We start from the raw sequence: 22,619 nt of genomic DNA, 5'->3' as shown, positions 1-22,619 counted from the left end.
TAACGAAACTCTAACAGACTACCCGGTATAAAGAGGAAAGAACTCTCGACTACCCCCTAGCCTACCACCCTAATGCTCGACCTCCACATGTTCCTATCAAGAGCCATGTCCTCGGAAATCTGAAGTCGCGTCATGTCCTGCCTGATCACCTCGCTCTAATACTTCCTAGGCCGCCCTCTGCCTCTTCTCGTACCTGCCAAAGTCAACCGCTCACACCTCCTAACCGGTGCATCTAGGCTTCTCCTCTACCCGTGTCCGAACTATTTAAGCCGCGCTTCCCACATCTTGTCGTCCACGGGAGCCACGCCCACCCTCTCCCAAATATCTTCATTCCGAATCTTATCCAGCCTAGTGTATAATAATTTACATTGTGTGTCATTTTTAGAAAATCACTATCACTAACAAACTGCTATTATATTCGAATTTGAATTTAAATGCAATTTGAGTAGTTTCCATTGAAATTAAGCCAAGTATAGTGTCAGAAAAAATTACTTAGCAATTTTAAGACAATATATGCAATGTTATATAATAACAATCAACTAATTCAACATTTAAACATTTAATGAACAAAAAAAACTGTATAAATAGGGTATTCAAAATTTAAAATCTGTGGCTAGAGATATCGACAAACTCAAAATGGAGTCATATTCAAATAAAGTTTCACCAGCTAAAGAATCATTTAAATTTTTAGATAGCCGATTATAGTAAATTTTAAATTAAGGATAATATCTTCACTTGCATCATTATAAATATAATCATTATTATAATATATATAAATTTCTAGAAATTAAATTTTTAAAATTGAAATAAAAAGATAACAACATACCAAATAAGAGTTCAAGTCATAGTAAAGGAATCGCATCGTAACCAAATAATCGTTCATATTATGTCAACCTTTGTGTTTTGCCATAAATACGAGTTATTATTTCTCTTTATGGCTATTTTTAGGTTCTAATGACACTAATGAGAATGGTGCAAAAATAAAATTATCACTACGAAATTTGAGAAAATGTTAGTTTTGAATTAAAGAATAATTTTGAATTTATAGATAAACTTTTAAAGTTTTAATTAAAATTAAAAAAATCTTTTGCTATCATGTTATCATACTTAATTCTGCTAATAATCATATGCAATCATGTTAGGAATTTTTATTATCTTTTCTAATTATTTAAATACTACTTTGCCTCTGGCAAAAAAAAAACTACTACATATAACTATAAAATTCTTTCACATTTAAACCCCTAAAATATAGTAGTTATTTAAAACACTATACCTAGAGTTGAATAAAGCAAATTTCTTTTAAAATAAATGTAAGATATATGACACATCTATGTTTATCCAGATAACAAAAAAGAGTTTTAAAAACTAATGAAAGTTTATTTAAATATATAATGAAGTACACATACATGTTAGAGAAGAAACATCACAAAAATCTGTCAATATTTCTTTTTGAAGAATATTTGTCTGAAAAGTCAATTTGCATAAATAGACATCAAACATATAACAAAACCTTGGTTGTACAATTGCTATCATTAATTTCAATTTAGCACCTTCTAGGAATTGAAGGGTATAAGCTGAAACCTCTTTATTTAGCTGCAGTCAATCCAACAATGCAATGGTATAATATTTTTGTCATTGTAGAATATTAGTTTTTAATCACTAGATTATGTGAAAGATTTTTTTTTTCTCGAATTCAACAAGAGGGATATTGGTTTTTAATAGATAGTTTCTATAGCAAATTTCAAGTGTAAAAAAGTATTTTAAAATCTGTATATATGGGGCATTCAAAATTCAAAATCTGTGGCTAGAGATATTGATAAACTCAAAATGGAGTCATACTGAAATAAGGTTTCACTGGCTTAGGAATCATTTAAATTCTTAGATAGCCGATTAAAGTGAAAAAAATTAAGAATAATAACTTCACTTGCATCATTATAAAGATAATCATAATTGAAATATATGTAAAGTTTTAGACATTGAAATTTAAAAATAGAAATATTTTTTGAAAGATAATAACATATCAAATAAGAGTTCAAGTCGTAGTAAAAGACTCACGTCGTAACGAAAGAATCGTTCATATTGTGTGAACCTTTGTGCTTTGCCATAAATACAAGTTATTATTTCGCTTTGTGACTATTTTTAGGTTCCAATGACACCAATGAGAATGGTGCAAGAATAAAATTATTACTACGAGATTTGAGAAAATATTAGCCGTTTTTCGTGTAGTGTTTCTTAATTAATATCTAACGATTATCTATAATTATTTGGATGGTTTAAATTTTAAGGTTATTTATATATAATTCAAATAACTCAGATATTTAATATGGTTAATATCAAAAATAAAAATAGAGTCATACTGTTAAAAAAATTCACTGGCTAAAGAATTTTTTAAAATGTTTAGATAGCCGACTAAAATGAGTTTTGAATTAAGGATAATATTTTCACTTACATTATTATAAAAATAATTATTACTGTAAATAAAGTTTTAGAAACTGAAATTTTAAAATAGAAATATTTTTTGAAAGATAACGACACACCAAATAAGAGTTCAAGTAGTAGTAAAAAAAGTCAAGTCGTATCTAAAGAGCCCTTCATAGTCTCAACCTTTAATTTTTTTGCCATAAATATGAGTTATTATTTTATTTCTTGACTATTTTTAGGATCCAATGACACCGGCGAGAATTCTACCAAAAAAAGAAAAGTATAATTATAACTAGCAGATTTGAGAAATGATTAATTGTTTTCATATAGTGTTTCTTAATTAATATTCAATCATTATCTATATTTATCGAGAAGGTTTAAAATTTAAGATTATTTACATATAATCCAAAAAACTCAAATATTTAACATGATTAGTGTTCACACATCCGCACAGGTGCTAATACTAGTTTACTTCATCAAAACAAGAAAGTGAGAATCCAATTATAATATTTACTCAAAAAAGGATGATCCTGGGTTTTTGTTCTGTTCTCAAATTTTCTGTTTATACAACTGTGTGATAGGGAATTTTTTTCGCAACGAACAAATACAGAAAATATGTTGAGTTGTGTCTCATATCGATGGGTTATGGGTATCTTTGTCTCCTTATATGGTCTTAGGCAATTCTCACATCACAAGCTAGCTTTTGGGGTTGAGTTAGGCCCAAGCTCCATTGTTAACAAAATATAAACAATGAAATCTAGCGTGAACCAAACTGACCCCATCTGTGTCCGCCAAGAAGAAAATCATTTGTACTGGCCTTATGGTCCCACTCCCACCCAACCCAAATAAATCAAGAAAAACAAATATAATGATTTGGATTATTGATGATAGGCTATAATTACGTATTTTAGTCGATTATTACACTCTAATTTACTGCACTTTAGTTGAGTTTGTGCTTTAATCGCTAGTATTTTGCACTAATTGTGTGTTTTATGCTTCGTAGGTGTGATTTCGAGCTATATAGATGTTATGTAATGAATTTAAGTGGTTTGGAGCTTTGAAGTCTTAGTAATAGCTCAAGGAATTAAGCCGGGATCGCGTTCGGGGATCAACGGATGATAAAACAACAAAACGAAAACTCGAAGAGGTATATTGCGCACTATCTAGTAAAATAGACATAACTTTTTACTCAGAACTCCATTTGATCTCCACAATATATGGTTGGAAAGATAACTCAAAGGGCTACAACTTTTATGTTTTACGTTTTTTCAAATTCCAAACGGAACAGGGTCAAAAACCGCGACCGCGGCAGAACCGCGGCAGAGGGCAGTCGCGGACAACTGAAGAATCTGAGAGGGTGTTTGGCCGTGGTTCCGGCGCGACTGCGGTGGAACCGCGGCAGGATGCGTAAATTTCAGGGACCAAAGTGCAAAACACGGGATTTAAAGCCCTAAACCCTATATTAAACCAAGGAAGCCGGCCAAGAATTGGAGAGGACATATTTTTGAAATAGATTTGACCTAAGGAGGCAGAGACACAATAGGAGCAAGGCTTGGGAATTCTTCCACGAGTTTTTTCCTTCCTCTTCCTATTTTTCATTGTTAGTTATGACTTTTAGTATTGTAGTTTTACATACTATTATGAATAGCTAAGTTGTTATCTAGAGTTTTGATAGAACTTTTTGTAGGATAAATTCTTGTTATGTTTTTATATTATTGAGCTGTAGTATAATCTCTATTTGTTCAACTACGTTCTTATTGTAGTTAATTGAAGAGCTCTCAATTAGCTGTGCCTATTTAGTGTGCATAACTCGGGAGAGAGTGCATATTTAGGTAATTGTTGAACAACACCACTCCCAGAGTATATGAGGGATCAATAACCGAGGGTTTAAAGGCGGGATTAGGGATAACGAAGCCTTGGGTGCGATCTGAAGTGAGCTGTATCAAAAGCCAGCTAGCGTAGCTCGGGAGAGTGCGTCTAGTAAATTGTCGTGATTACTCGGGAGAGATTTACGGTAATAAGAGTGCTCATGATCGGTAGAGAATACTTAGGCGAAATTATAGAAGACATAGCGGGAAGGATTCCGACAAATGGGGAAATCATAACTCTAGACCTCCTTAATCTTGTCTCTAACTCTTAGTATCTTTAGTTGTTAATTTATTATTTTAATTTGTTAATCAATTAGTTAAACACAAGAATCTAAATATCTATAAGTTAGGAACTGTTCAAGCTTGTCTTCTTGGTGATAGTGAACAGCTGTAGCTAAGCCTTAGTTCTCTGTGGGATTCGACTCCGGACTTGTAAACCGGATTATATTTGCAACGACCGCATTGTCCTTTTTATAAGGCATAGTTGGGCGTGATCAATTATTTGATTAGCTTTTTTTCTTAATTTGGAATGTGGAAAATTAACTAACAAGATAAAAAAAATAAAAAGAAATAATGGAATGAACAGCCGATTCCTACTATTAAAAAGAGGTTGAACCATCCATTTTCAATATAATGAGCTTAGTTTGAAGATTCTTAATTGATTTTAATAACGTTCTCCAAACGTGTAACACCTTTTCAGCATTATACAATTCGTAAAAACATAAAGTCAAATTGAAAACGAACAAAACAAGAGGGAAGACTTTTAAATAAAATAAAAAGATAATCACTTTACTCTTAAAATTAAGCATTTCAAAAAAAAAAAAAAAAAAGAAAAAAAGCACTTTTGGCTTCCCGGAAATTTGGCCAGACATATTATTGTGAACACTTAGTCATCCAAAAACTCATCTTAGCATATAATTTTAACAATATAAATTGTGAAGATTTTTATGTGCCAATGATTCAATTTCCAAACCTGGAGAAAATAATAGAAGATTTTTGCCTTCTTTTACCATACAAGTGGAATGATAAAGGACCAATAAATCTTGGCATTTTACGGCAAAAATATTATATTCGGCATAAAAGCAAATCATATCATGCCTCGGATTCTCACATTTTTGGGACTTCATTCGTCTCGTGGGGACATTACAATGTTTGTTCCAATTAGATGCTTTATATTCAATATTGCTAGCTAAATTTCAAATCTATTAATTAATACTCACCAAGATGTACATAGAAAAGATAGTAACATAAACTAAGGTTTTCTTAGCTAATTACCCCGTCTTTCTTTTTGAATAATGGCTTTCCAATGAAAATGACAATATTAGTAAGTTCTAGGTTTTTCAAATCATCGAGTAATTACGAAGGAAATATTGATTTTATGTGTGAAATGATTTGATTAGTTCTCTATGATTTGCATTTTTTTGTAAATCCTATGTAACATAGTGTACGTAGTGCATGAGATAGTTTCTTTGTTGATCTATGTCCGTATTATAAGTGATAACACCTGATCTAATACTAAAAGTCGAGTTAAAAAAATTAAGAAGAACAAAAAAAGAACTAAAGTCATATTTAATTTCACTAGAATCCATTTAAAAAAAAATTAAAAACTGAAAAAGAACGAAAGTTATACTATATAGTTTCACTAGAATCCATGTAAAATCACCAGACGTTGTTCGAACTAAATTTATGCTATTAAAATAATATTTTAAGTAAATTTCACTTAACCCCCTTAACTTTTAACAGTTGAAAAACAAAACCGCCTCCACATTTTAAATAAGACCGATAACCTCCTCAAACATCATTTTTTCGTGGTTTGGCCAGTAAGCTGTTCGATTGGACAGTCTATGCACAGCACTATCCTTGTTAATGAAAACAACCTTGCAATTATTAAAAAACAACACTCTTTAAGCCCGGCCCAGCCCATGTGGCTTTAGCAATTAATAGGCTGGGCTGGGCTAGCCCACTATTTTGATGGGCCTTATAATGATCAGCTCATCTCAGCCCTATATGAGTCGCGGGCCCCCACGGGCCAGCCCATCATTTTTAAAAATATAATTTTATAATTTTTTTAAGTTCTGACCTAAAAAAAGATAATTAATTAAAAGTTAAAAAATATCCTATTGGAAAAAATTCGCAAAATTTAATAACTTTTTATATTGTTCCAATATATCACAATAAATACTAAAAAAAATAAAAGACAGGACTATATTTCATTCACTAAAAGTTAAAACTTAAAACAAACTATTCAAGAGAACGTTCATGATGCTTATGAGATATCCAACACACCATCTTCATTAAACACATTTGAATCCGCTTGTGACAAGGTTGTCTTAACATCTTCATTTTCATCTACAATTCATATGCAATATTAATTAGTTAAATATTAAAAATAATTAAATTTTAAAAATTAATAATATTTAAATTCACATAAAAAATATTACCAGTTTGGGTTCGGGAAAACCTGTGCAACCAAATTCAAGTAGTAACAAGTGTTTGGACATTTTCATAATAAATGCAACTTCTGTACTTTGTAAGAACATGCCATCAATGCTAAATGTTGATTCTGATGGTACAATGGTAATAAGAATGCTAAGTACATCACGCACCATCATTGAAAGATCGGGATATTTTCTAGAATTGTACTTCCAATACATGACAACATCATCTCTTGAAACTTCTCAAGATCAAGTTTTGGTTCCTCTTAGTAAAGATCCAATTCTGACTTTCCATCTCTAAAGACAATATACTTTTTTATTTTTTATATATTTTAAGTAAATATTTTATTAGGCCCACGGGCCGGCCTGGCCCAGCCTTAGTCAAGCCTCACGGGCCACGGGCTAGGGCCGGGCTTAAAAGCCTCGTTTTTAAACGGGCTCTAAAAATTCTAGCTCAACCTTGCTAAATTACGGGCTAGCCTGGGCTGGCCCAACGGGCCAAGCCCATATTGACGACTCTAGTATTAAATTCTAATTAAATTCATTGAAAAATGTTATTAAGGGAGTTTATAGATCTCATTCAAAATGTGGAGGTGTTATTGTTTTTTAACAATTAAAAGATAAGGGATTTAGTGAAATATTAATAATATTTTAGACCTCAAGTCAATCTTTAACGATATTACAACGTGTAGAGCTTCTATAAGTTTTGTGCAAACACAATTACATGTAATGAAATATTGAGCGGCTTTGTTAATATGATGTAAGAATTGTACATTTGTAGCAACTAGGCTTTGCAAGGATTCTTATCATTGTTAGTATTATATATTTCTAGCAGCATAAGAATAATGTTGAATAAGATGTATTAGTAATATCGAGATTAGATTGATAATGCTGAAATTATTTTTTATTGACTGTTTGGTTTGGTATATTATAGGTGTGAGCATGTGATTTTTGCTCTATACGAACTACTCTTATAAAATCCAAGAAATAAATTTTTTCCTAATTATTTGCTATTTTTAGGAATTTTTGTAGAATTTTATTAATTGTTTGTATTTTTTGTGCACATTTAATTTTTATTAAAAATTATGAAAAATACCGTGCATTGCATTTAGGTTTTGTCTTTACATTTTTTTAGGGTTAATTGGTTAATTATTTGTTTTATTAAAATGAAAATCACAAAAGTGGCCCATTTTACATTTTACCTTTTGGATTATTGTTTTTTCTCTTTTAACTTAGGATTAAATAATTTTTATAATTTTTGTAATTAGATAATTAGTTTAATTTCACAATTTAGATTAATTTAGAACTTTTAATTTAAAAGGGGGGGGGGGGGGAAGAAAAAGAAAAGAAAAGGGGTGAAAGAGTTAAATTGAAAATGAGTTGTTAATTGGTCCAATTTAGCCAAAACCAGCCCGAAATACCCAAATCCGCCCCAAAAACCCAGGCCCAAAATAGCCATACCCGGTCCAGCCCCCCACTTAACCCAAACGACACCGTTTTGCCCTGATTTCATCACGATTGTTGGATCATTATGATCCAACGACCCGGAACTGACCCCTTATTTTATATTTAACTGTCCGAAACTCCTATACCCCCCGCCATTCCAAACCCATCAGTCATCTCTAACACCCTCAAGTAAGAAACCCTAGCTGCATTCCTATTCTCCGCTGCCTCCTCCATCAAACACCCGTCGGAAATCGCCTCATGGCGGTTCCGGTGTCCCAATTTAACATCACAGAACCCCCATCACCTCCTCGTTCCAAATCTCCAATTCGTTTCTTTCAAATCACCACCAAGAATCTCGAATTTCAAATCCGAGATTCATGCCCAAAAACCCTAAGTGTTCCAAATCGCCCCAAATTAACATCTTATAATCCTTGCGCTCCTCTGAACCCTAGACCACCATTAGCCCCCTCCAAATCGGCCTCATTTTGCTCGAATCTTAAATCTAAGTTTTTGGAACCCTAATCCTCCAATTTTCCAGCAATTTTTGGGGCTTTTGAACCCAAGACTCCCATGAATTCATTGCCCTTGATAAGAGTAATTTGGTTGTCTAAATTTCATTCGTACCCCGAGAACTTGGGTCAAAGTCCGAGGTCGATCCAATTGATTAGAAGAGTAAGCATTAGGTACCTTCTTGTAGCGTTTTTGTTCTTATTCTTTAATTTCCTATTTTGTTCTTTGACTTCCTTTTGGTTTTTGGTTATTTTCCCCATTTTTGTTAATTGCTTGATTTCAGTCGCCTAATTTAGGTCTTCTTTTCTGTCTATTAGCTTCTTTATTTGTTTGTTCTAGGATTTCAATGTTGTATGGGTCCAGGTTGTTGGATTAAAGGATTAGGTTTAGTTTTCCTATAATTCACCTATCCCTGTTTCCCCTTTTACCTTTAATTCTTGTTGTTTGTCTTGTGTATATTGGTTGTTCTCGCAAGTTCTACTAAGGATGGTGTTAAAAGGTTAATCGATAGCCTATTTTAGCCAATTCCTGCTTTCCTTAGTTTTAGCTGGATCCATTTTCATTTTTCTGAACTTAGCTTAGTTCTGATTTGTGGTTCCCTTGGCCTAAGCATGCTAGATTTTAGTAGCTTTTGAGTCAAGATTTGATTACCTACATGATTGGATTACTTAGGTTTAATTGATATTAAGCTTAAGATTGAGCCTCTGAACAACAATTTAAACTTTAGGTTAATGAATTGCAATATCATTCTTAATCATTTAGTTGAAGGTTTCTAATTAGTTAAATTATCAGAACATAGGGCAAAGCTGAGATAGGCAGTAATTGAAGGGGAAAAAATGGATTTTCACATAGGCTAAAATTAGAACCTTCTAGACTTTTCACAGCTGTCCTTGTCCTTAGCTTAAAATGCTAATATTGGATAAGGAAAAGGACAGACAGGTATAAAAGATGTTGTACTATTCTGATTTTTCAGAAAAATTAGGTTAGAATATGCCTTTTTGATGCTTTTTTGGTACACTCTATAAAAGGAAAACATTCTCTCACTCACACACACAACATTCAGTCTTATTCTCTGCCAAAAAGTTCTGAAACATAGATTTTTGAGCATCATAAAAGTTCCCTTTTTTCTCTGAAAAAGTTCAGATTTCATAAACTTTAGAACAACATTCAAAACTTCTCATTCTTGGTTTTTACAAGCTGAAAAACATGATTTGAAGTAGAGGATCTTTCTTGGGTTATTTATCTGAGATTTCTAGTTTCAAGTTGTTTGGTTTTGGGTCTGAAATTCTGGTTTATCTGGGGACTGTTGTAGATGTGTTGGTTTACTGCTACTGTGTCCTTACTTCTGAAGTTTTTCAACCATTTTTCTGTCATCTTCTACTTGTTATTTTTCTGTTGCTGTCCAAGGTACACATTTCTTCCATGTTTAAGTGATTGTAGATGAAGTTTAAAGATAAATACAAATGGTTCTTTCCTGTCAATGGTGTATATCTGTGTCTTCTTGCTATGATTTGTATGCTGAAGTTGCAATAGTATTGAAGCTCTTTCTTTAAAAATGTATGAGTCTCTGTCCATTTGGTTTTATATCATTAGAATTTGTTTCCTTATATGACTTTTGCATTGGTCATTTGATTATTTCAGCTGGTATGCATTTCTCGTTTGTTGCATTGGTTAGGTAGTATGTTTAGATCCCCATACTTGAAACTTGGTTTGTTCATTGAGTCTGACCCTTACATGGTCAGATTCATGGATTAAACTACCCCCTTCTCTTCCCTTTTGGTCCATTCTGGTATTGTTCTAAGGCAGCATACCAGGTCTTTGGGTTTAAAGCCCTTGTTGGTTCATGAGTTTGACCCTTAACATGGTTAAACCCATGAATCACAACTGTTTCTGTATTGTTTTTCTGAGCTTTGGTTTGATAATGTAGTAGGTTTGTGTATTTAAAGACATTTTTGTGAGTCTGACCTTTTCACATGGTCGGATCCATGAAAGTCTAGGCTGGAACAAAGTCTGATGAACAATGAGAAGTTTCAGAGGTGGAATTCAAATGCTAGCCTACAAGAAAACAACTCCATAGCTGATTGTTCTTGCAGGTTGAAGTTGTCCTTTCTTTGAAAAATCTTGTAATAGTTATACTCAAAATTAGGAAGGAAGTTATTTTTTTGCCTTAATCTTTTTTCTAGATATATAATTGTATTCAGGAAAGTTATGTAAATTTATGGACTTTCAACAAAATAAATAGACTGTTATGTTGATTCTTAAATTCAGTTTTTGTTTAGCTCATGTATAGGGTTGTGGAAGTTAAACCTTTTCAGAATGAACACTATTATTGTATGGTTTAGCATGAATTGGGCCAGACTTGCAGTGAGGTCCAACATTGAGACTCATTTAAGCAAGTTTGGGCCCAGGCAAACAGGCCTAGGCATTGAACCCTGTAGATTGACTTCAAATTGTGAATTTTCTTTTAAAAATTGTAATAGAAAATATGTTATTATATCCTGCTTAGCTATGCGTTTAATCGTTAATTGGTGTTGCTGTTTGATCTCTATTGATTTTTACTTAACAAGCAATTGGTATAATCTTGATGAATAGGCAAATTTCAGTTAATTCAAAAGCCTGGATAAGCCCAGCCAGAAAAATATAGTAACTGGGCCCGCCTGATATTGGCCCAATGTGGACAAGAACTTGATTAAAATCTCAACAAAGGCAAGAGCTTTCGAGCTTCTTCTATGTTGGGCCAAGTCTTAAGCCCAGATGCAGCTCTTTGTAAAGTTGAACCCTTTCCTAATTTAATTAATTAATGAAGCCCCAAGCCGAAATCCCTTCCCAAAAAGATTAATTTAGACTTGGCCCTTCTAACTAGGTGTAACTTTCCTCTAAAAAGGACAATAAGTGAGGTGTGCCATATCAATCAAAACCTATATAACTCATGGCCCTCACAAATTAGATTAAGATCTAATAATTATAGTTGTTATAGTTAAATACATTTCCCTTAAAAAAAAGGTTTGAGGTGTGCCATAAATAAATTAAATCATTCATGGCCCTCACAAATATTGCTATTAAAAATTAAATTTTTGTAGTTGCTTTAGGTGCATTACTTTAATTGTTATAGCTACGGGTACGGTTTTCCGTGACGTAGTTGTAACGCTTAATTACTAAATTCGGGTGTACATTTCATGTAACCCGCGACTTCAATTTCCAACAATGTTAAATAAAATGTGTTGCGAATCGCGGGTGCATTTCATGTAGCGTGGTTTAAAACGTGTTTTAAATAACGTTGAATTTTCCTAAAAAAATAGTTAAAAGCGGTTTAAAAGTTGTAAAAATGCACATAGGTTTAAAAAATATAGTTAATCAGATAATAGGCCAATATTAATAGTTTAAGCGATCGTGCTAGAACCACGGAACTCGGGAATGCTTAACACCTTCTCCAGGGTTAACAGGAATCCTTATCTAGAATTTCTGGTTCGCAGACTTTCAAATAAAGTCAAAAATTTCCTCGACTTGGGATTTTAAAATAAACCGGTGACTTGGGACACCATAAATTATTTCAAGTGGCGACTCTGATAAATAAAATAAAATAATCCCATTTCGATTAATGTCACTTAAATTGGAAAAACTCCCTTATATCCTCTCGGGGTGTAAAAAGGAGGTGTGACAATAGGTTTTAAAAAGGTAATAATATCTTTATACATGCTTAGGAGTGGCAAACAGGCGGGTCAGGTCGGGTCGGATATGGTTCGGGTCAAAAGCGAGTAATTAAAAAACGGATAAATTACCCGACCCTTATTTAATACGGGTAAAAAAATAGGTTAACCGGCGGATAATATGGGTAACCATATTATCCATGACTTCTTGCATATGATCACTTTTGTGAGAATTTTTAGTCCCTCTAACTTGAGGAACCCCCAATTTGAGGTTTTTACTAATGTAAAAATTAGATCCATTGGTTATTCATTGGTTATCCATTTTCTAAATGGATAATATCGTTCTTATCCATGTTTGACCCGTTTTTTAAAAGTTTATTATCCAACTTATTTTTAATGGATAATATGGGTGGTTAACTGTTTTCTTTTAACCATTTTGCCACCCATATAGATGCTTATCCATGAAGTAAAAACCATGGTATCGTTAATGCCATAATTTGTTATGTATAAGAATAAAGTTGAATAGAATGTATAACTAATACAAGTACTCCTATTAGGTATACATAGGTTGGAAAACAATTCTAAACAAAGAATTAATAACATCAAAGCTAATACATATATTATTTTTCCTAATATGTTTTACCAAATAACCCCTAAATGCATTCTAGGAACACATTATTATGTATTAATAATCGAGAAAATGAGGGGAGGGGGAAAAGAAAGAAAAGAACTAAGCATTTAAAAGGAAAGAAAGGAAAGGGAAAGAAAAAGACAAGACATGAAAGCTAGTTGAGAGGACTTTAAATTTGTGAAGTGAGCACTGAGCAGTGTGGTAAATCATAAAGAATTACTTACTTTTTAGTTTAATGAAATATTCAATGATTGATCAGTTAAAGGGAAAGGGATGAAAACAGTGCAAAACACTTGTTTAGAAAGCCACTGTGACGCGTACTTGAAGGCTTTTATGTTTGGGTCAAGTCACAATGATTATATATTCAACTTCACTATTTTGTTACACTTTCTATGTGTACCTTTACACAAGTGCTTCAACTACAAACAATATTTGCAAATTATGCTCTTCCATATTTCCTTTTTTCCCTATCCCCTTTGTCCTTTTCTTTGCTTTCACTTCCTCCATGATTAAAGATAAGAAGAAAAAGTAATGAGAAGAGAAGAGGGAAAAGCAGATAGGAGACAATAAGAGGGAGAGAGAGGAGGAGAACCATTGTTTACTTTTTTAGCCAAAATATAAATATTATATAATGATTATAACACAATATTATACATATATTATGCATATATTATATATCTGCTGATTATTTTAAGTTTAAGAGCCTGTGTAGGCTGCTATTTAAGTTAATTCTTCTTATATTTAATGGTAAACTGTTAAATTATAGGGTTTAGGACAAAAAAATGCATATTTTACATACATTAAAGAACTACTTATGTTAGATGGTATATGAAGGATCAAAATAGTCCAAGCCTCATACATTAAGTGCCGATTTGGAGGTGTTTAGATTGACTTTTAAGCTAGTCAAATCAGTTTTTAGCTGTTTTTAGCTTTCTTAGTGTTTGACAAAATTAAAAAGTGCTTAAAATACGTTAAAAACTGCTTAAAAGAAACCAAAAGCATTAAACTGAGCAATCCCAACTTATTACTTTTTAACTTAAAAGCTATTTCAGCTAAAAAGTCACTTTATTTAAGCCAATTCAAATGGACTCTTAATTATTTTCTCGTATATGTTCATCGCCTCACATACATAGTCATCCCTTGCACTCATATCATTTATTAGTCTTTATCTAGTTACTATGCTTACCTTTAGGGTGGAAATACGCTTCTAGAGGTCAAAGACTCAACATACATGCATCATGGGTTCAAGCAAGTTTACTTCTCATACAACGGCTTTAAATTAGATTTTTGGTCAAAATTAGCTTTAAAATTCAACTCTCGGACAATAAGGATATTTTTATTCACCAAATGAACCCTTCTATCTCGTAAGCGGTCATTTGGTTATTGCGATAAGGATATTAATCGTTGTATAAACTTGGGATTATTGTTATTCCATATTTCATTATGTTTATTTGTTAATACCGGTATAATTTTATTTTGGTATTAATTATCCCGTATAGGAGGTGAGGTAGATAATTTCATTGCATATCCTAGCTTATTATTCCATGAGATATCCCAGAACTTAACCAAACGAGTCCTAAGTATTACACAAAAAGAAGACAAAAATTAACCACATTCAACGTTATTACGGTGCAGATGCAATTAATATTGTCAATCGCACTACATGCACTTTCAGATTTCATTACATCTTGGTAACATTCATTTCAACGATGAAATCAATCTAGTCACATTTTGCGTTCAAAATGTTTGCAGTCAATGTACTCAATGTTTATAATCAACCGAGAAAATAAACTCCAATTGTTAAACAAAGTTTTTCACGCAATCGTAAAAGAAAATTGACAAATAATTAGATTAGAAAACAACATATTATATTCTTAATTAGAAAAGTATTACCGCCCGTGGCTTTCGTAGGTATACAAACTCGTTCATATATAAAGGGATCATTTCTCACATTTCTCTGCACCACAATCTTCAAGTTCTAACTTCACAATTGACTTGTAGTTTTCTTCGTTTTAGAAATGGGGCATCAACTTTTCCTGTTTGCTTGTACCATGGCTCTTCTTGCTTCTTATTCCTCATTGGTTTCAGCTGAAGTTGTTGGCCATTCTTTTCATGTACGTATATTATTTAAATATTTTCCTTATTTCTCTCATGCAAATAAGCTTGCTCATGTAACGCAAACTTTTAAAAAATAAATAAATAATCCAGTCTTATATTGTTTCTTTCAATGTTCAGATGATAATGGATAAGTTACAAAACAGGATTTGGTCAATTTTGATTCCAACCATTTATGTTTATCTTTACTAATCTGATTTGATCAAATATGTTTGAGTTAATATAAGTAGCAAGTACCTTAGGAGTTTTAATATGATTAAAATGAGCATTCCATGGACGTACTTTAAAATAATAAATTCATAAAATATTAAAAACAACTAATAATATTGTAACAGTTTAGTTATAATTTTTACCATCGCTATAAATTAATACTTATCAAAGAAATTTACTTTAATTAACTTATATGTGACAATATATGTTTACTGTATGAAATTTAATAATGTGCTATAATGGTTATTGTTTGTTTCAATGCTCAGATGATAATGGATAAGTTACAAAATAGGATTTGGTCAAATTTGATTTCCACCATTTATGTATTATCTCTACTAATCTGAGTTGATCAAATGTGATTGAGTTAATAGTTCCATGTTGAATATAAGTTGCAAGTACCTTAAGACGTTTTAATATGATAAAAATAAGTATCCCATTGACATATTTAAAATAACAAATTCATAAAATATAAAAAATACCTAGTAAGGCAGTAACAGTTTAGTTACAATTTTTACCATGTTATAAATTAATACTTATTATAGAAATTTATTTGTAGTTAATTTATAGATGACATGTATGTTTACTGTATGAAATATAATAATGTGCTATAATGGTCGTTGTTTTTAATTGATAGCCATTAATTACATTATTTCCATTTTATTTCCATTAATAATTTTATGTACTGATGATGCAAAAGATATCTACCAAATTAATCACGTTATTATGTTATTAATACACTTGCTTAGAGCAACAAAAGAAACCAAAAAAAAAAGAAGGGAGAGGGGTTAATTTTTTTGCCAAATGGAAGAGGTTGAATAGGCGGTAAACGTGCCTAAGATATTGACTAGGGAAAGAGTCAACGGAACTCTTGTTATTTAAAAAAATAAAAATAAAGAGTCAATGGGAATTATCTTCAGCTAACATTCTTGTTTCAGAAACAAAATTAGAGATGCAGATTTCTATTTTTCTTTCCTTCAATTGTAAATAATAACAACCATTGAATCATTTGATTTGCCAAAGTGAACGAGAACATTTTTTGTTTTCAGAGGTTTATGAAAAACTTCAATGGTTGGAAAAACTTTTGATATATAAAAAAATTACAGCAAAACAAAAAATTTGAAAAGCAGTAATAAAAATGGATGGTAAATAGCATTCAAATATCACAAACCCTCTGCATCTGTTTAAAACAAGTTATAAATATTTACCTGACTATAAATTATCTTATTAAGAGTAAGAAAACTGAAATTAAATATTTTTAAGTAAAGAAATTATGATATTTTTTATAACACATATATTATATATATTGAGACTTAGAAAATACAAATAAAATAAATAAATAATATTTGTGGAAGTGGCAGACAGAGGAGGAAGCCGATAGGATCACAGCGTCAACTGGATATTGAAAGGCTTTCTTGACGTCAAATTTCACCCCCCCCTTTTACCCACCCCCTCTCCCCACCCTCTTTCTCTACATATTTTTAAGTATTTCATTCATTTTCCATTCTTAAAATCCCCCATCCCGCCGCTATTTAAAGCCTCCTTAAACCTCCTCCTCTTCCCCACCACCATAACCAAGAATTCTATTATTTGCACAAAAATTAGTCTCACAACACAATTCTTACTTTTAAAAAAACAGAGCACATATTTTTGTATCAAATATATAAGAAAAGCAGGAATTTTGTTTTCAGATACCCAATTCAGCAAAAAGGATGTTAGCGTGTTTAGTTGAGAGATTTGTTGCTGAGAATGAAGCTGATTCAATACCTGAACCTGAAAAAATTGACGACGGCGTTTTGAAAAACTTGGACATTGAAGGAAGCATTGATTATGGACTCACGGTAACCGGTTTAGCCGGTAAAGATTTTGGCGGCATGTATGCAGTGAAGCCGTTAGCGGTTGTACGTCCGGCCGGTGCCGATGACGTTGCGCGGGTGATTAGGCAAGCGTTACACTCACCAACATTAACGGTAGCGGCGAGGGGTAACGGTCATTCCATTAACGGTCAAGCTATGGCCCATCATGGACTCGTTATCGACATGAAATCATTGGGCGATAATAACAGAATCGACGTCAACGTCTCCACCATGTATGCCGACGTGGGTGGCGGAGCATTATGGGCTGACGTCTTGAAACGCTGCGTTTTGGGTTACGGCTTGGCTCCTATCTCGTGGACGGATTATCTTGATTTAACAGTCGGAGGTACTCTGTCTAACGCCGGCGTCAGTGGCCAAGCTTTCCGTTATGGACCCCAAACGTCAACTGTAACGGAATTGGAAGTGGTTACCGGCAACGGAGAGAGAACCGTCTGCTCAAACTCTCAAAATTCTGAACTCTTCTTCTCTGTTCTTGGGGGACTTGGTCAGTTTGGTATCATCACTAGAGCTCGGGTTATGCTTCAACCCGCCCCGGATATGGTTTGTACTTTTAATTTTATTTGTTTAAGGAACACAATTTTTCTGGACAATTCCTATATAAAATCAATATTTTAACACGCTCACGAAATGTGATTATTAATTATGGGTATGTTTTTGTGAATTAGGTAAGGTGGATAAGAGTGGTATACAGTGAATTCGACGAGTTTACTCGTGATGCGGAGTTACTGGTAATGAGTCCGGAATCGTTCGATTATGTGGAAGGATTTGTGTTTGTAAACAGTGATGACCCGGTAAATGGGTGGCCGTCGGTGCCATTGGATTCAAATCATTCATTTGACCCGACCCAGTTACCCACAAACACTGGCCCGGTTCTCTATTGCCTTGAAGTGGCCCTGCATTATCACAACCATGACCATCCCACCACTGTAAATATGGTAATTCTGTCAATTTCAAATCTTTTTTACTACTTTTTCTTTTACTTTTGCTTTTAGCATTCCCCGTTGTATGGTTGGGAGAATGTTTTTATTATGGCTACCTTATTTAAAGTTTTTAACTTTATAAGTATAAGTGTAGTTAAAATCACAATTAGTAACCAAGGAGTTTTTGACTTAGTTTTGACCTAGTTGGCTACTAAGGTAGGGGCCCCTAATAGATGTTGACCATGAATCAGGGATTGGGTCCCAAAAAGAGGGGAACATAATATTAAGCTAACACAGTGAAAAGGTCAAAAAGGATGATTCGTTTCCACAATTACATTCCCTAGAATAAATTCCTCTTTATTTAACTGTAAATTAGAAATTCGAGAAACCGAAAAAAGAGAAAAGAGGAAAATTTCTTTGAAAAATTACACGTGTGCAGAAAAGCGGCGTGGAGTAGGGGGTGGGGGTGCCAGTTGGTAGTTTATGAGACGACGACGTTTGAAAAGTGACCATACACTGTGTCAAATTTTACGTTAATAGTTTGTAATCTTCCCTTGGATTTTCTGACACAAGAGAACCAACCAGCTTATTTGAAAGTGCCCACAGAATCGAGATTTTATTACGAGATTGACACCGTACTTCCACTATCTCCCGTCCTTGTCGTTGATGACAAAAGTCCTGAAGCCTGAGGCTAAAACAGTAAATCCCATTAGCTGTCCGTCCTTTTGCTGATCACCCCCAGATTTTCATGACGTTCTGCGGTCCCCTTCCCCCATTTCTTTCTCTTTTAACAATTTGCCAAAAAACGCCATCATTTTGCAGAATCTCCCAATACGATGCCAACATAATGACAGGAATACCCTTGTTTAATATTTAAGTCTTATAGGAGTATATTTTTTAAATTTTCCTTGCATTGTGATCATATGTAATATCGTTCATTTTTTTTATGGTAGATGGTGGAGAAATTGTTAGCGCGATTGAGGTTTATCGAGCACTTGAGGTTTGAGGCCGACATGACTTACATGGATTTCTTGTTACGAGTAAAGCGCGTAGAACAAATGGCTAGGGATAATGGTATATGGGATGCGCCTCATCCATGGCTTAACATGTTCGTTTCCAAGAGAGACATTGGCACGTTCAATCGAATTGTGTTCCAAAACATCTTAAAAGATGGTATCAATGGCCCTATGTTGACATATCCTCTCATCCGTAGCAAGTAAGTAGTACATTTTCTTCCTACATTTCTTATGCTCTTTATTGTGTTTGTGAATTGAATATTGATTGACCCTAAAATTGGATTACTTATTATTAGTGGGTGAAGTATCTATCGACCATCATCAATCACCCATCACTCTTTCGCTAAGACCACAAATGGCACTAAGAAAACCTAACTTATGGTTTTGAAAAAAAAAATTCTTTGACGGGGACAAGTTTAATTGGCTCTGTTGGTGCCACGTGGAAGCACTAGGAGCTCAGATGGTGACGTGTATTGGGACCACAGAATTAGACATCACGCGTGGCAAACCCATTGGGCAAGGGTCCCATTTTGGTGACGTGTCTCTTATATTAATAGTACTGAATAGGAAACGGATTCCAAAATCCGGTAGTTAAGATTTCTGAACAAGTTAGGTCATTACTCTCTTCTCCTAAAGTGGGTCCCACTCTTTCAAAAATCTTCACTGACCCCACGAGTTCTAAATATTTAACCCCCTATAGTTGCATACCGTTGTACTCCTGCAATGTAGCTTGTACTTGATCGGTGCGTCTGCATTGACGCTAATGCTTCGGTGGCACAAGATATCATTCCCGCTCTTCTAAGTTATAACGTAATACTCCGGTGAGTACTTTGTGACAAAGATACAATGGGCCCCACTATTTGTTACTTTTGTTCCAAATATGGTACTCCTATATTAGCCTAGATTAATATTTTTCCCAAAACAAAAATTACTGCAAATATTTTTAACTTTTTCGCCCTGCAAGTAAGTGCCTCAATCTGATAAATAGGCTTTGGGGAGGATATTTAGGTCACAATGATTCAGTCTTTTAGTAGAAAAGGAGATATGGAGTACAGAAGCTTTGAGGGTCAGTTTTTAGCCAATATAAGTGACGACAAGAATATTAATTCGCCAACCCGATTAATAGTGACACCATCGCTTGTCTTCTTTCCTTTCCTCAACTACTATTTCAGTTGGGCCAAACTATCCTTGTTGTTTCTTTTGTCATTTAATTTGAATTTTTGTTTGGCTTTTATTTATCGACGTATGTAGATTTTCACGAGGTGTAAAATTTGATGCCCAATTAATTTATCGTAGATTTCCTAAACATAGTCCCTTCTAGGAAGGGAGTTTTGGAACAATAGTAAAGTTGTTTTGGAACATAGTCCCTATAGATTATGGGTTCGAGCCATAAAACCAACCACTGACCATTCTATTAGAGTAGACTTCCTAAATCGCACCCCCTTAAAGTGTCGTTCTTCCCCGAATTCTACGTGATCGCGGAATGTTTCGTACATTCTTTTTAGTCTGTTCTAAACCTAATTGAATGCATTAGTAAACTAGAGTAATTAATTCAGATAAAACTGATACAAATAGCACCAACTAATTTGAGATTACGGCATATATGTATGATTATTAAAAACTGTGTCTCTTGGTCACCAAACTTTCCCATCAGGAAATTATATTATATATATAATATAATTATTATTTTTTGCTTTACTCGCTTCTTATAATTTTCTTTTGTGAACCAGGTGGAATAATCGATCGTCAGTGGTGTTACCCAAAGGTGAAATATTTTACTTAGTGGCTCTGCTTCGGTTTAGCCATGCACATCCAAAAGAGTCTGAAATAAATGAGATGGTGGCACAGAACCAAGAGATCTTGCAAACTTGCATAAATAATGGATTTGATTTCAAGTTGTACCTTCCGCATTACAAATCCACAGAGGAATGGAAGAAGCATTTTGGAGATCAATGGGGAAGATTTGTCGAGAGAAAGAGCCAGTTTGATCCAAAGGCTGTCCTTGCGCCTGGCCAAAAAATATTTACTAGAAACCATCAACGCTAATAAATGTATTACTTTTGTGGTAGGTCAATTGTTTTTTTTCTCCAGTTGGAGTCTTTTCCCTTTTCATTGGATATCGCAATTGTTAAGAAACAACTCTAAAAGAATGTAAATGAAAATGTTGAAGGATGTTCCTCATCTTTGTCTTCTTCTTCTTAGAATTCAAACTAATGCTTAGTGGGGCTACTTTAATTGAGAAATTATACTTAGAATTCAAACTTGTGTCATAATGATTCGATATATGGTCTCCTGATTATTTGGCTAGTTATTGTGACAAAATCCGCCAAGATTTTGAAGTTTGTGTTAAGACCGAAAAAGTCAAGTGTGTCATGCGGAAGCTAGTAACGCTAGCCTTGAACGACGATAAATCAGATAACAAACAAGAAATACCAAAAGAGACACAAACATATAATATAGTTAGGTCAACTGAACTACGTCCACAGCGGAGATGAGCAATCCACTATATAAAAGAGAGTACAAAATATCTAGAGAACAACTTCACGAAGAGGCATACACAAGTGACACACTAACATTTGTCCCATAAAGTTCTTCCCCTAAATACGACTCTCAAACCCCATATGACTACATTGTGGATGCTACTGAATGAGAAGGAAGGATCCTCAATTTATAGAAGTCCAAGCATTTTCCTACAAGAAAAGGGACTAGCCAAATATGGAAGAATTATAATCTCCTTCTACAAAAAGAAAAATCCAATTAAGGTAAACATGTTGCCCTTTCCTTCAACAAATAGGAAACCAAATATGGTAAAAAAATTATGGCAAACACCTAACAATTTGTGGGGTTTGAATTTGCCACAAATCCTATAACTCGTCTTAGTTACTGAATTTATAATTATATATTTATATATACTTAATAGATTTATTAATAAAAGTAAAGAGTTTAAACAAAATTCATTGAGTTCGACCGAACCCGTATTTAATAGGCTAGCTTCGCCCCTGCCTTATTCATGGTTCTTGCCTCCTTCCTTCTTTTGAGCTCGTCCATTTGTGGGGTGATTCCTTGTTCCCACGTTCCCTTCTCCAACGACATTACTAGCAAAACGTACGTGTTGATGCCTTTTAAGTAGAGTAAGGAAATTACTCAGTATTTTGGTTGACATTTATTACAATTCAAAATTGATTTTAACTACAAATTCGAAGCGAGGTTGTTGTTTGACCAATGATGGACTTGCTTTGTCCAGTTTGAATTCCATCCATTAAGAATAAGAATGCCACGTCCCTTTCTGTTGTCATACAAATCTGGGGATTTTTTAAATGGTCTTATCGATCAGGGGAAATAAGACATAGGTGACATTTTATTTCTTCCTGATTTAGGTGTCCAAAATGATTTTCTGTTCACCTTTTAGACAAATAAGTGGAGAAGTAGAATTTATTAATTTAAGTATCTGCCCGAATGAATAAGTAAGTAGTACTATGGTCGTTACAAATTGCGTGAATATTTTCAGAGTATTATGGTCAAACTA

General features: G+C 33.5%; 1 protein-coding gene across 1 annotated transcript; it reads left to right on the top strand.

Annotated features, from left to right (window-relative positions):
* Positions 1-16,783: 16,783 nt before the first annotated feature.
* On the top strand, positions 16,784-21,274 carry LOC107818107 (cytokinin dehydrogenase 7). The gene is made up of 4 exons (XM_016644045.2): positions 16,784-17,697; positions 17,823-18,092; positions 19,031-19,293; positions 20,824-21,274. Exons 1-4 carry the CDS (start codon positions 16,993-16,995, stop codon positions 21,137-21,139), a joined length of 1,554 nt encoding a protein of 517 aa, XP_016499531.1. The 5' UTR covers positions 16,784-16,992; the 3' UTR covers positions 21,140-21,274.
* Positions 21,275-22,619: the final 1,345 nt, after the last annotated feature.

Source organism: Nicotiana tabacum, chromosome 1 (assembly GCF_000715075.1).
Source record: "Nicotiana tabacum cultivar K326 chromosome 1, ASM71507v2, whole genome shotgun sequence".
Taxonomy (NCBI): domain Eukaryota; kingdom Viridiplantae; phylum Streptophyta; class Magnoliopsida; order Solanales; family Solanaceae; genus Nicotiana; species Nicotiana tabacum.
This window is presented reverse-complemented; position numbering and strand designations above follow the sequence as displayed.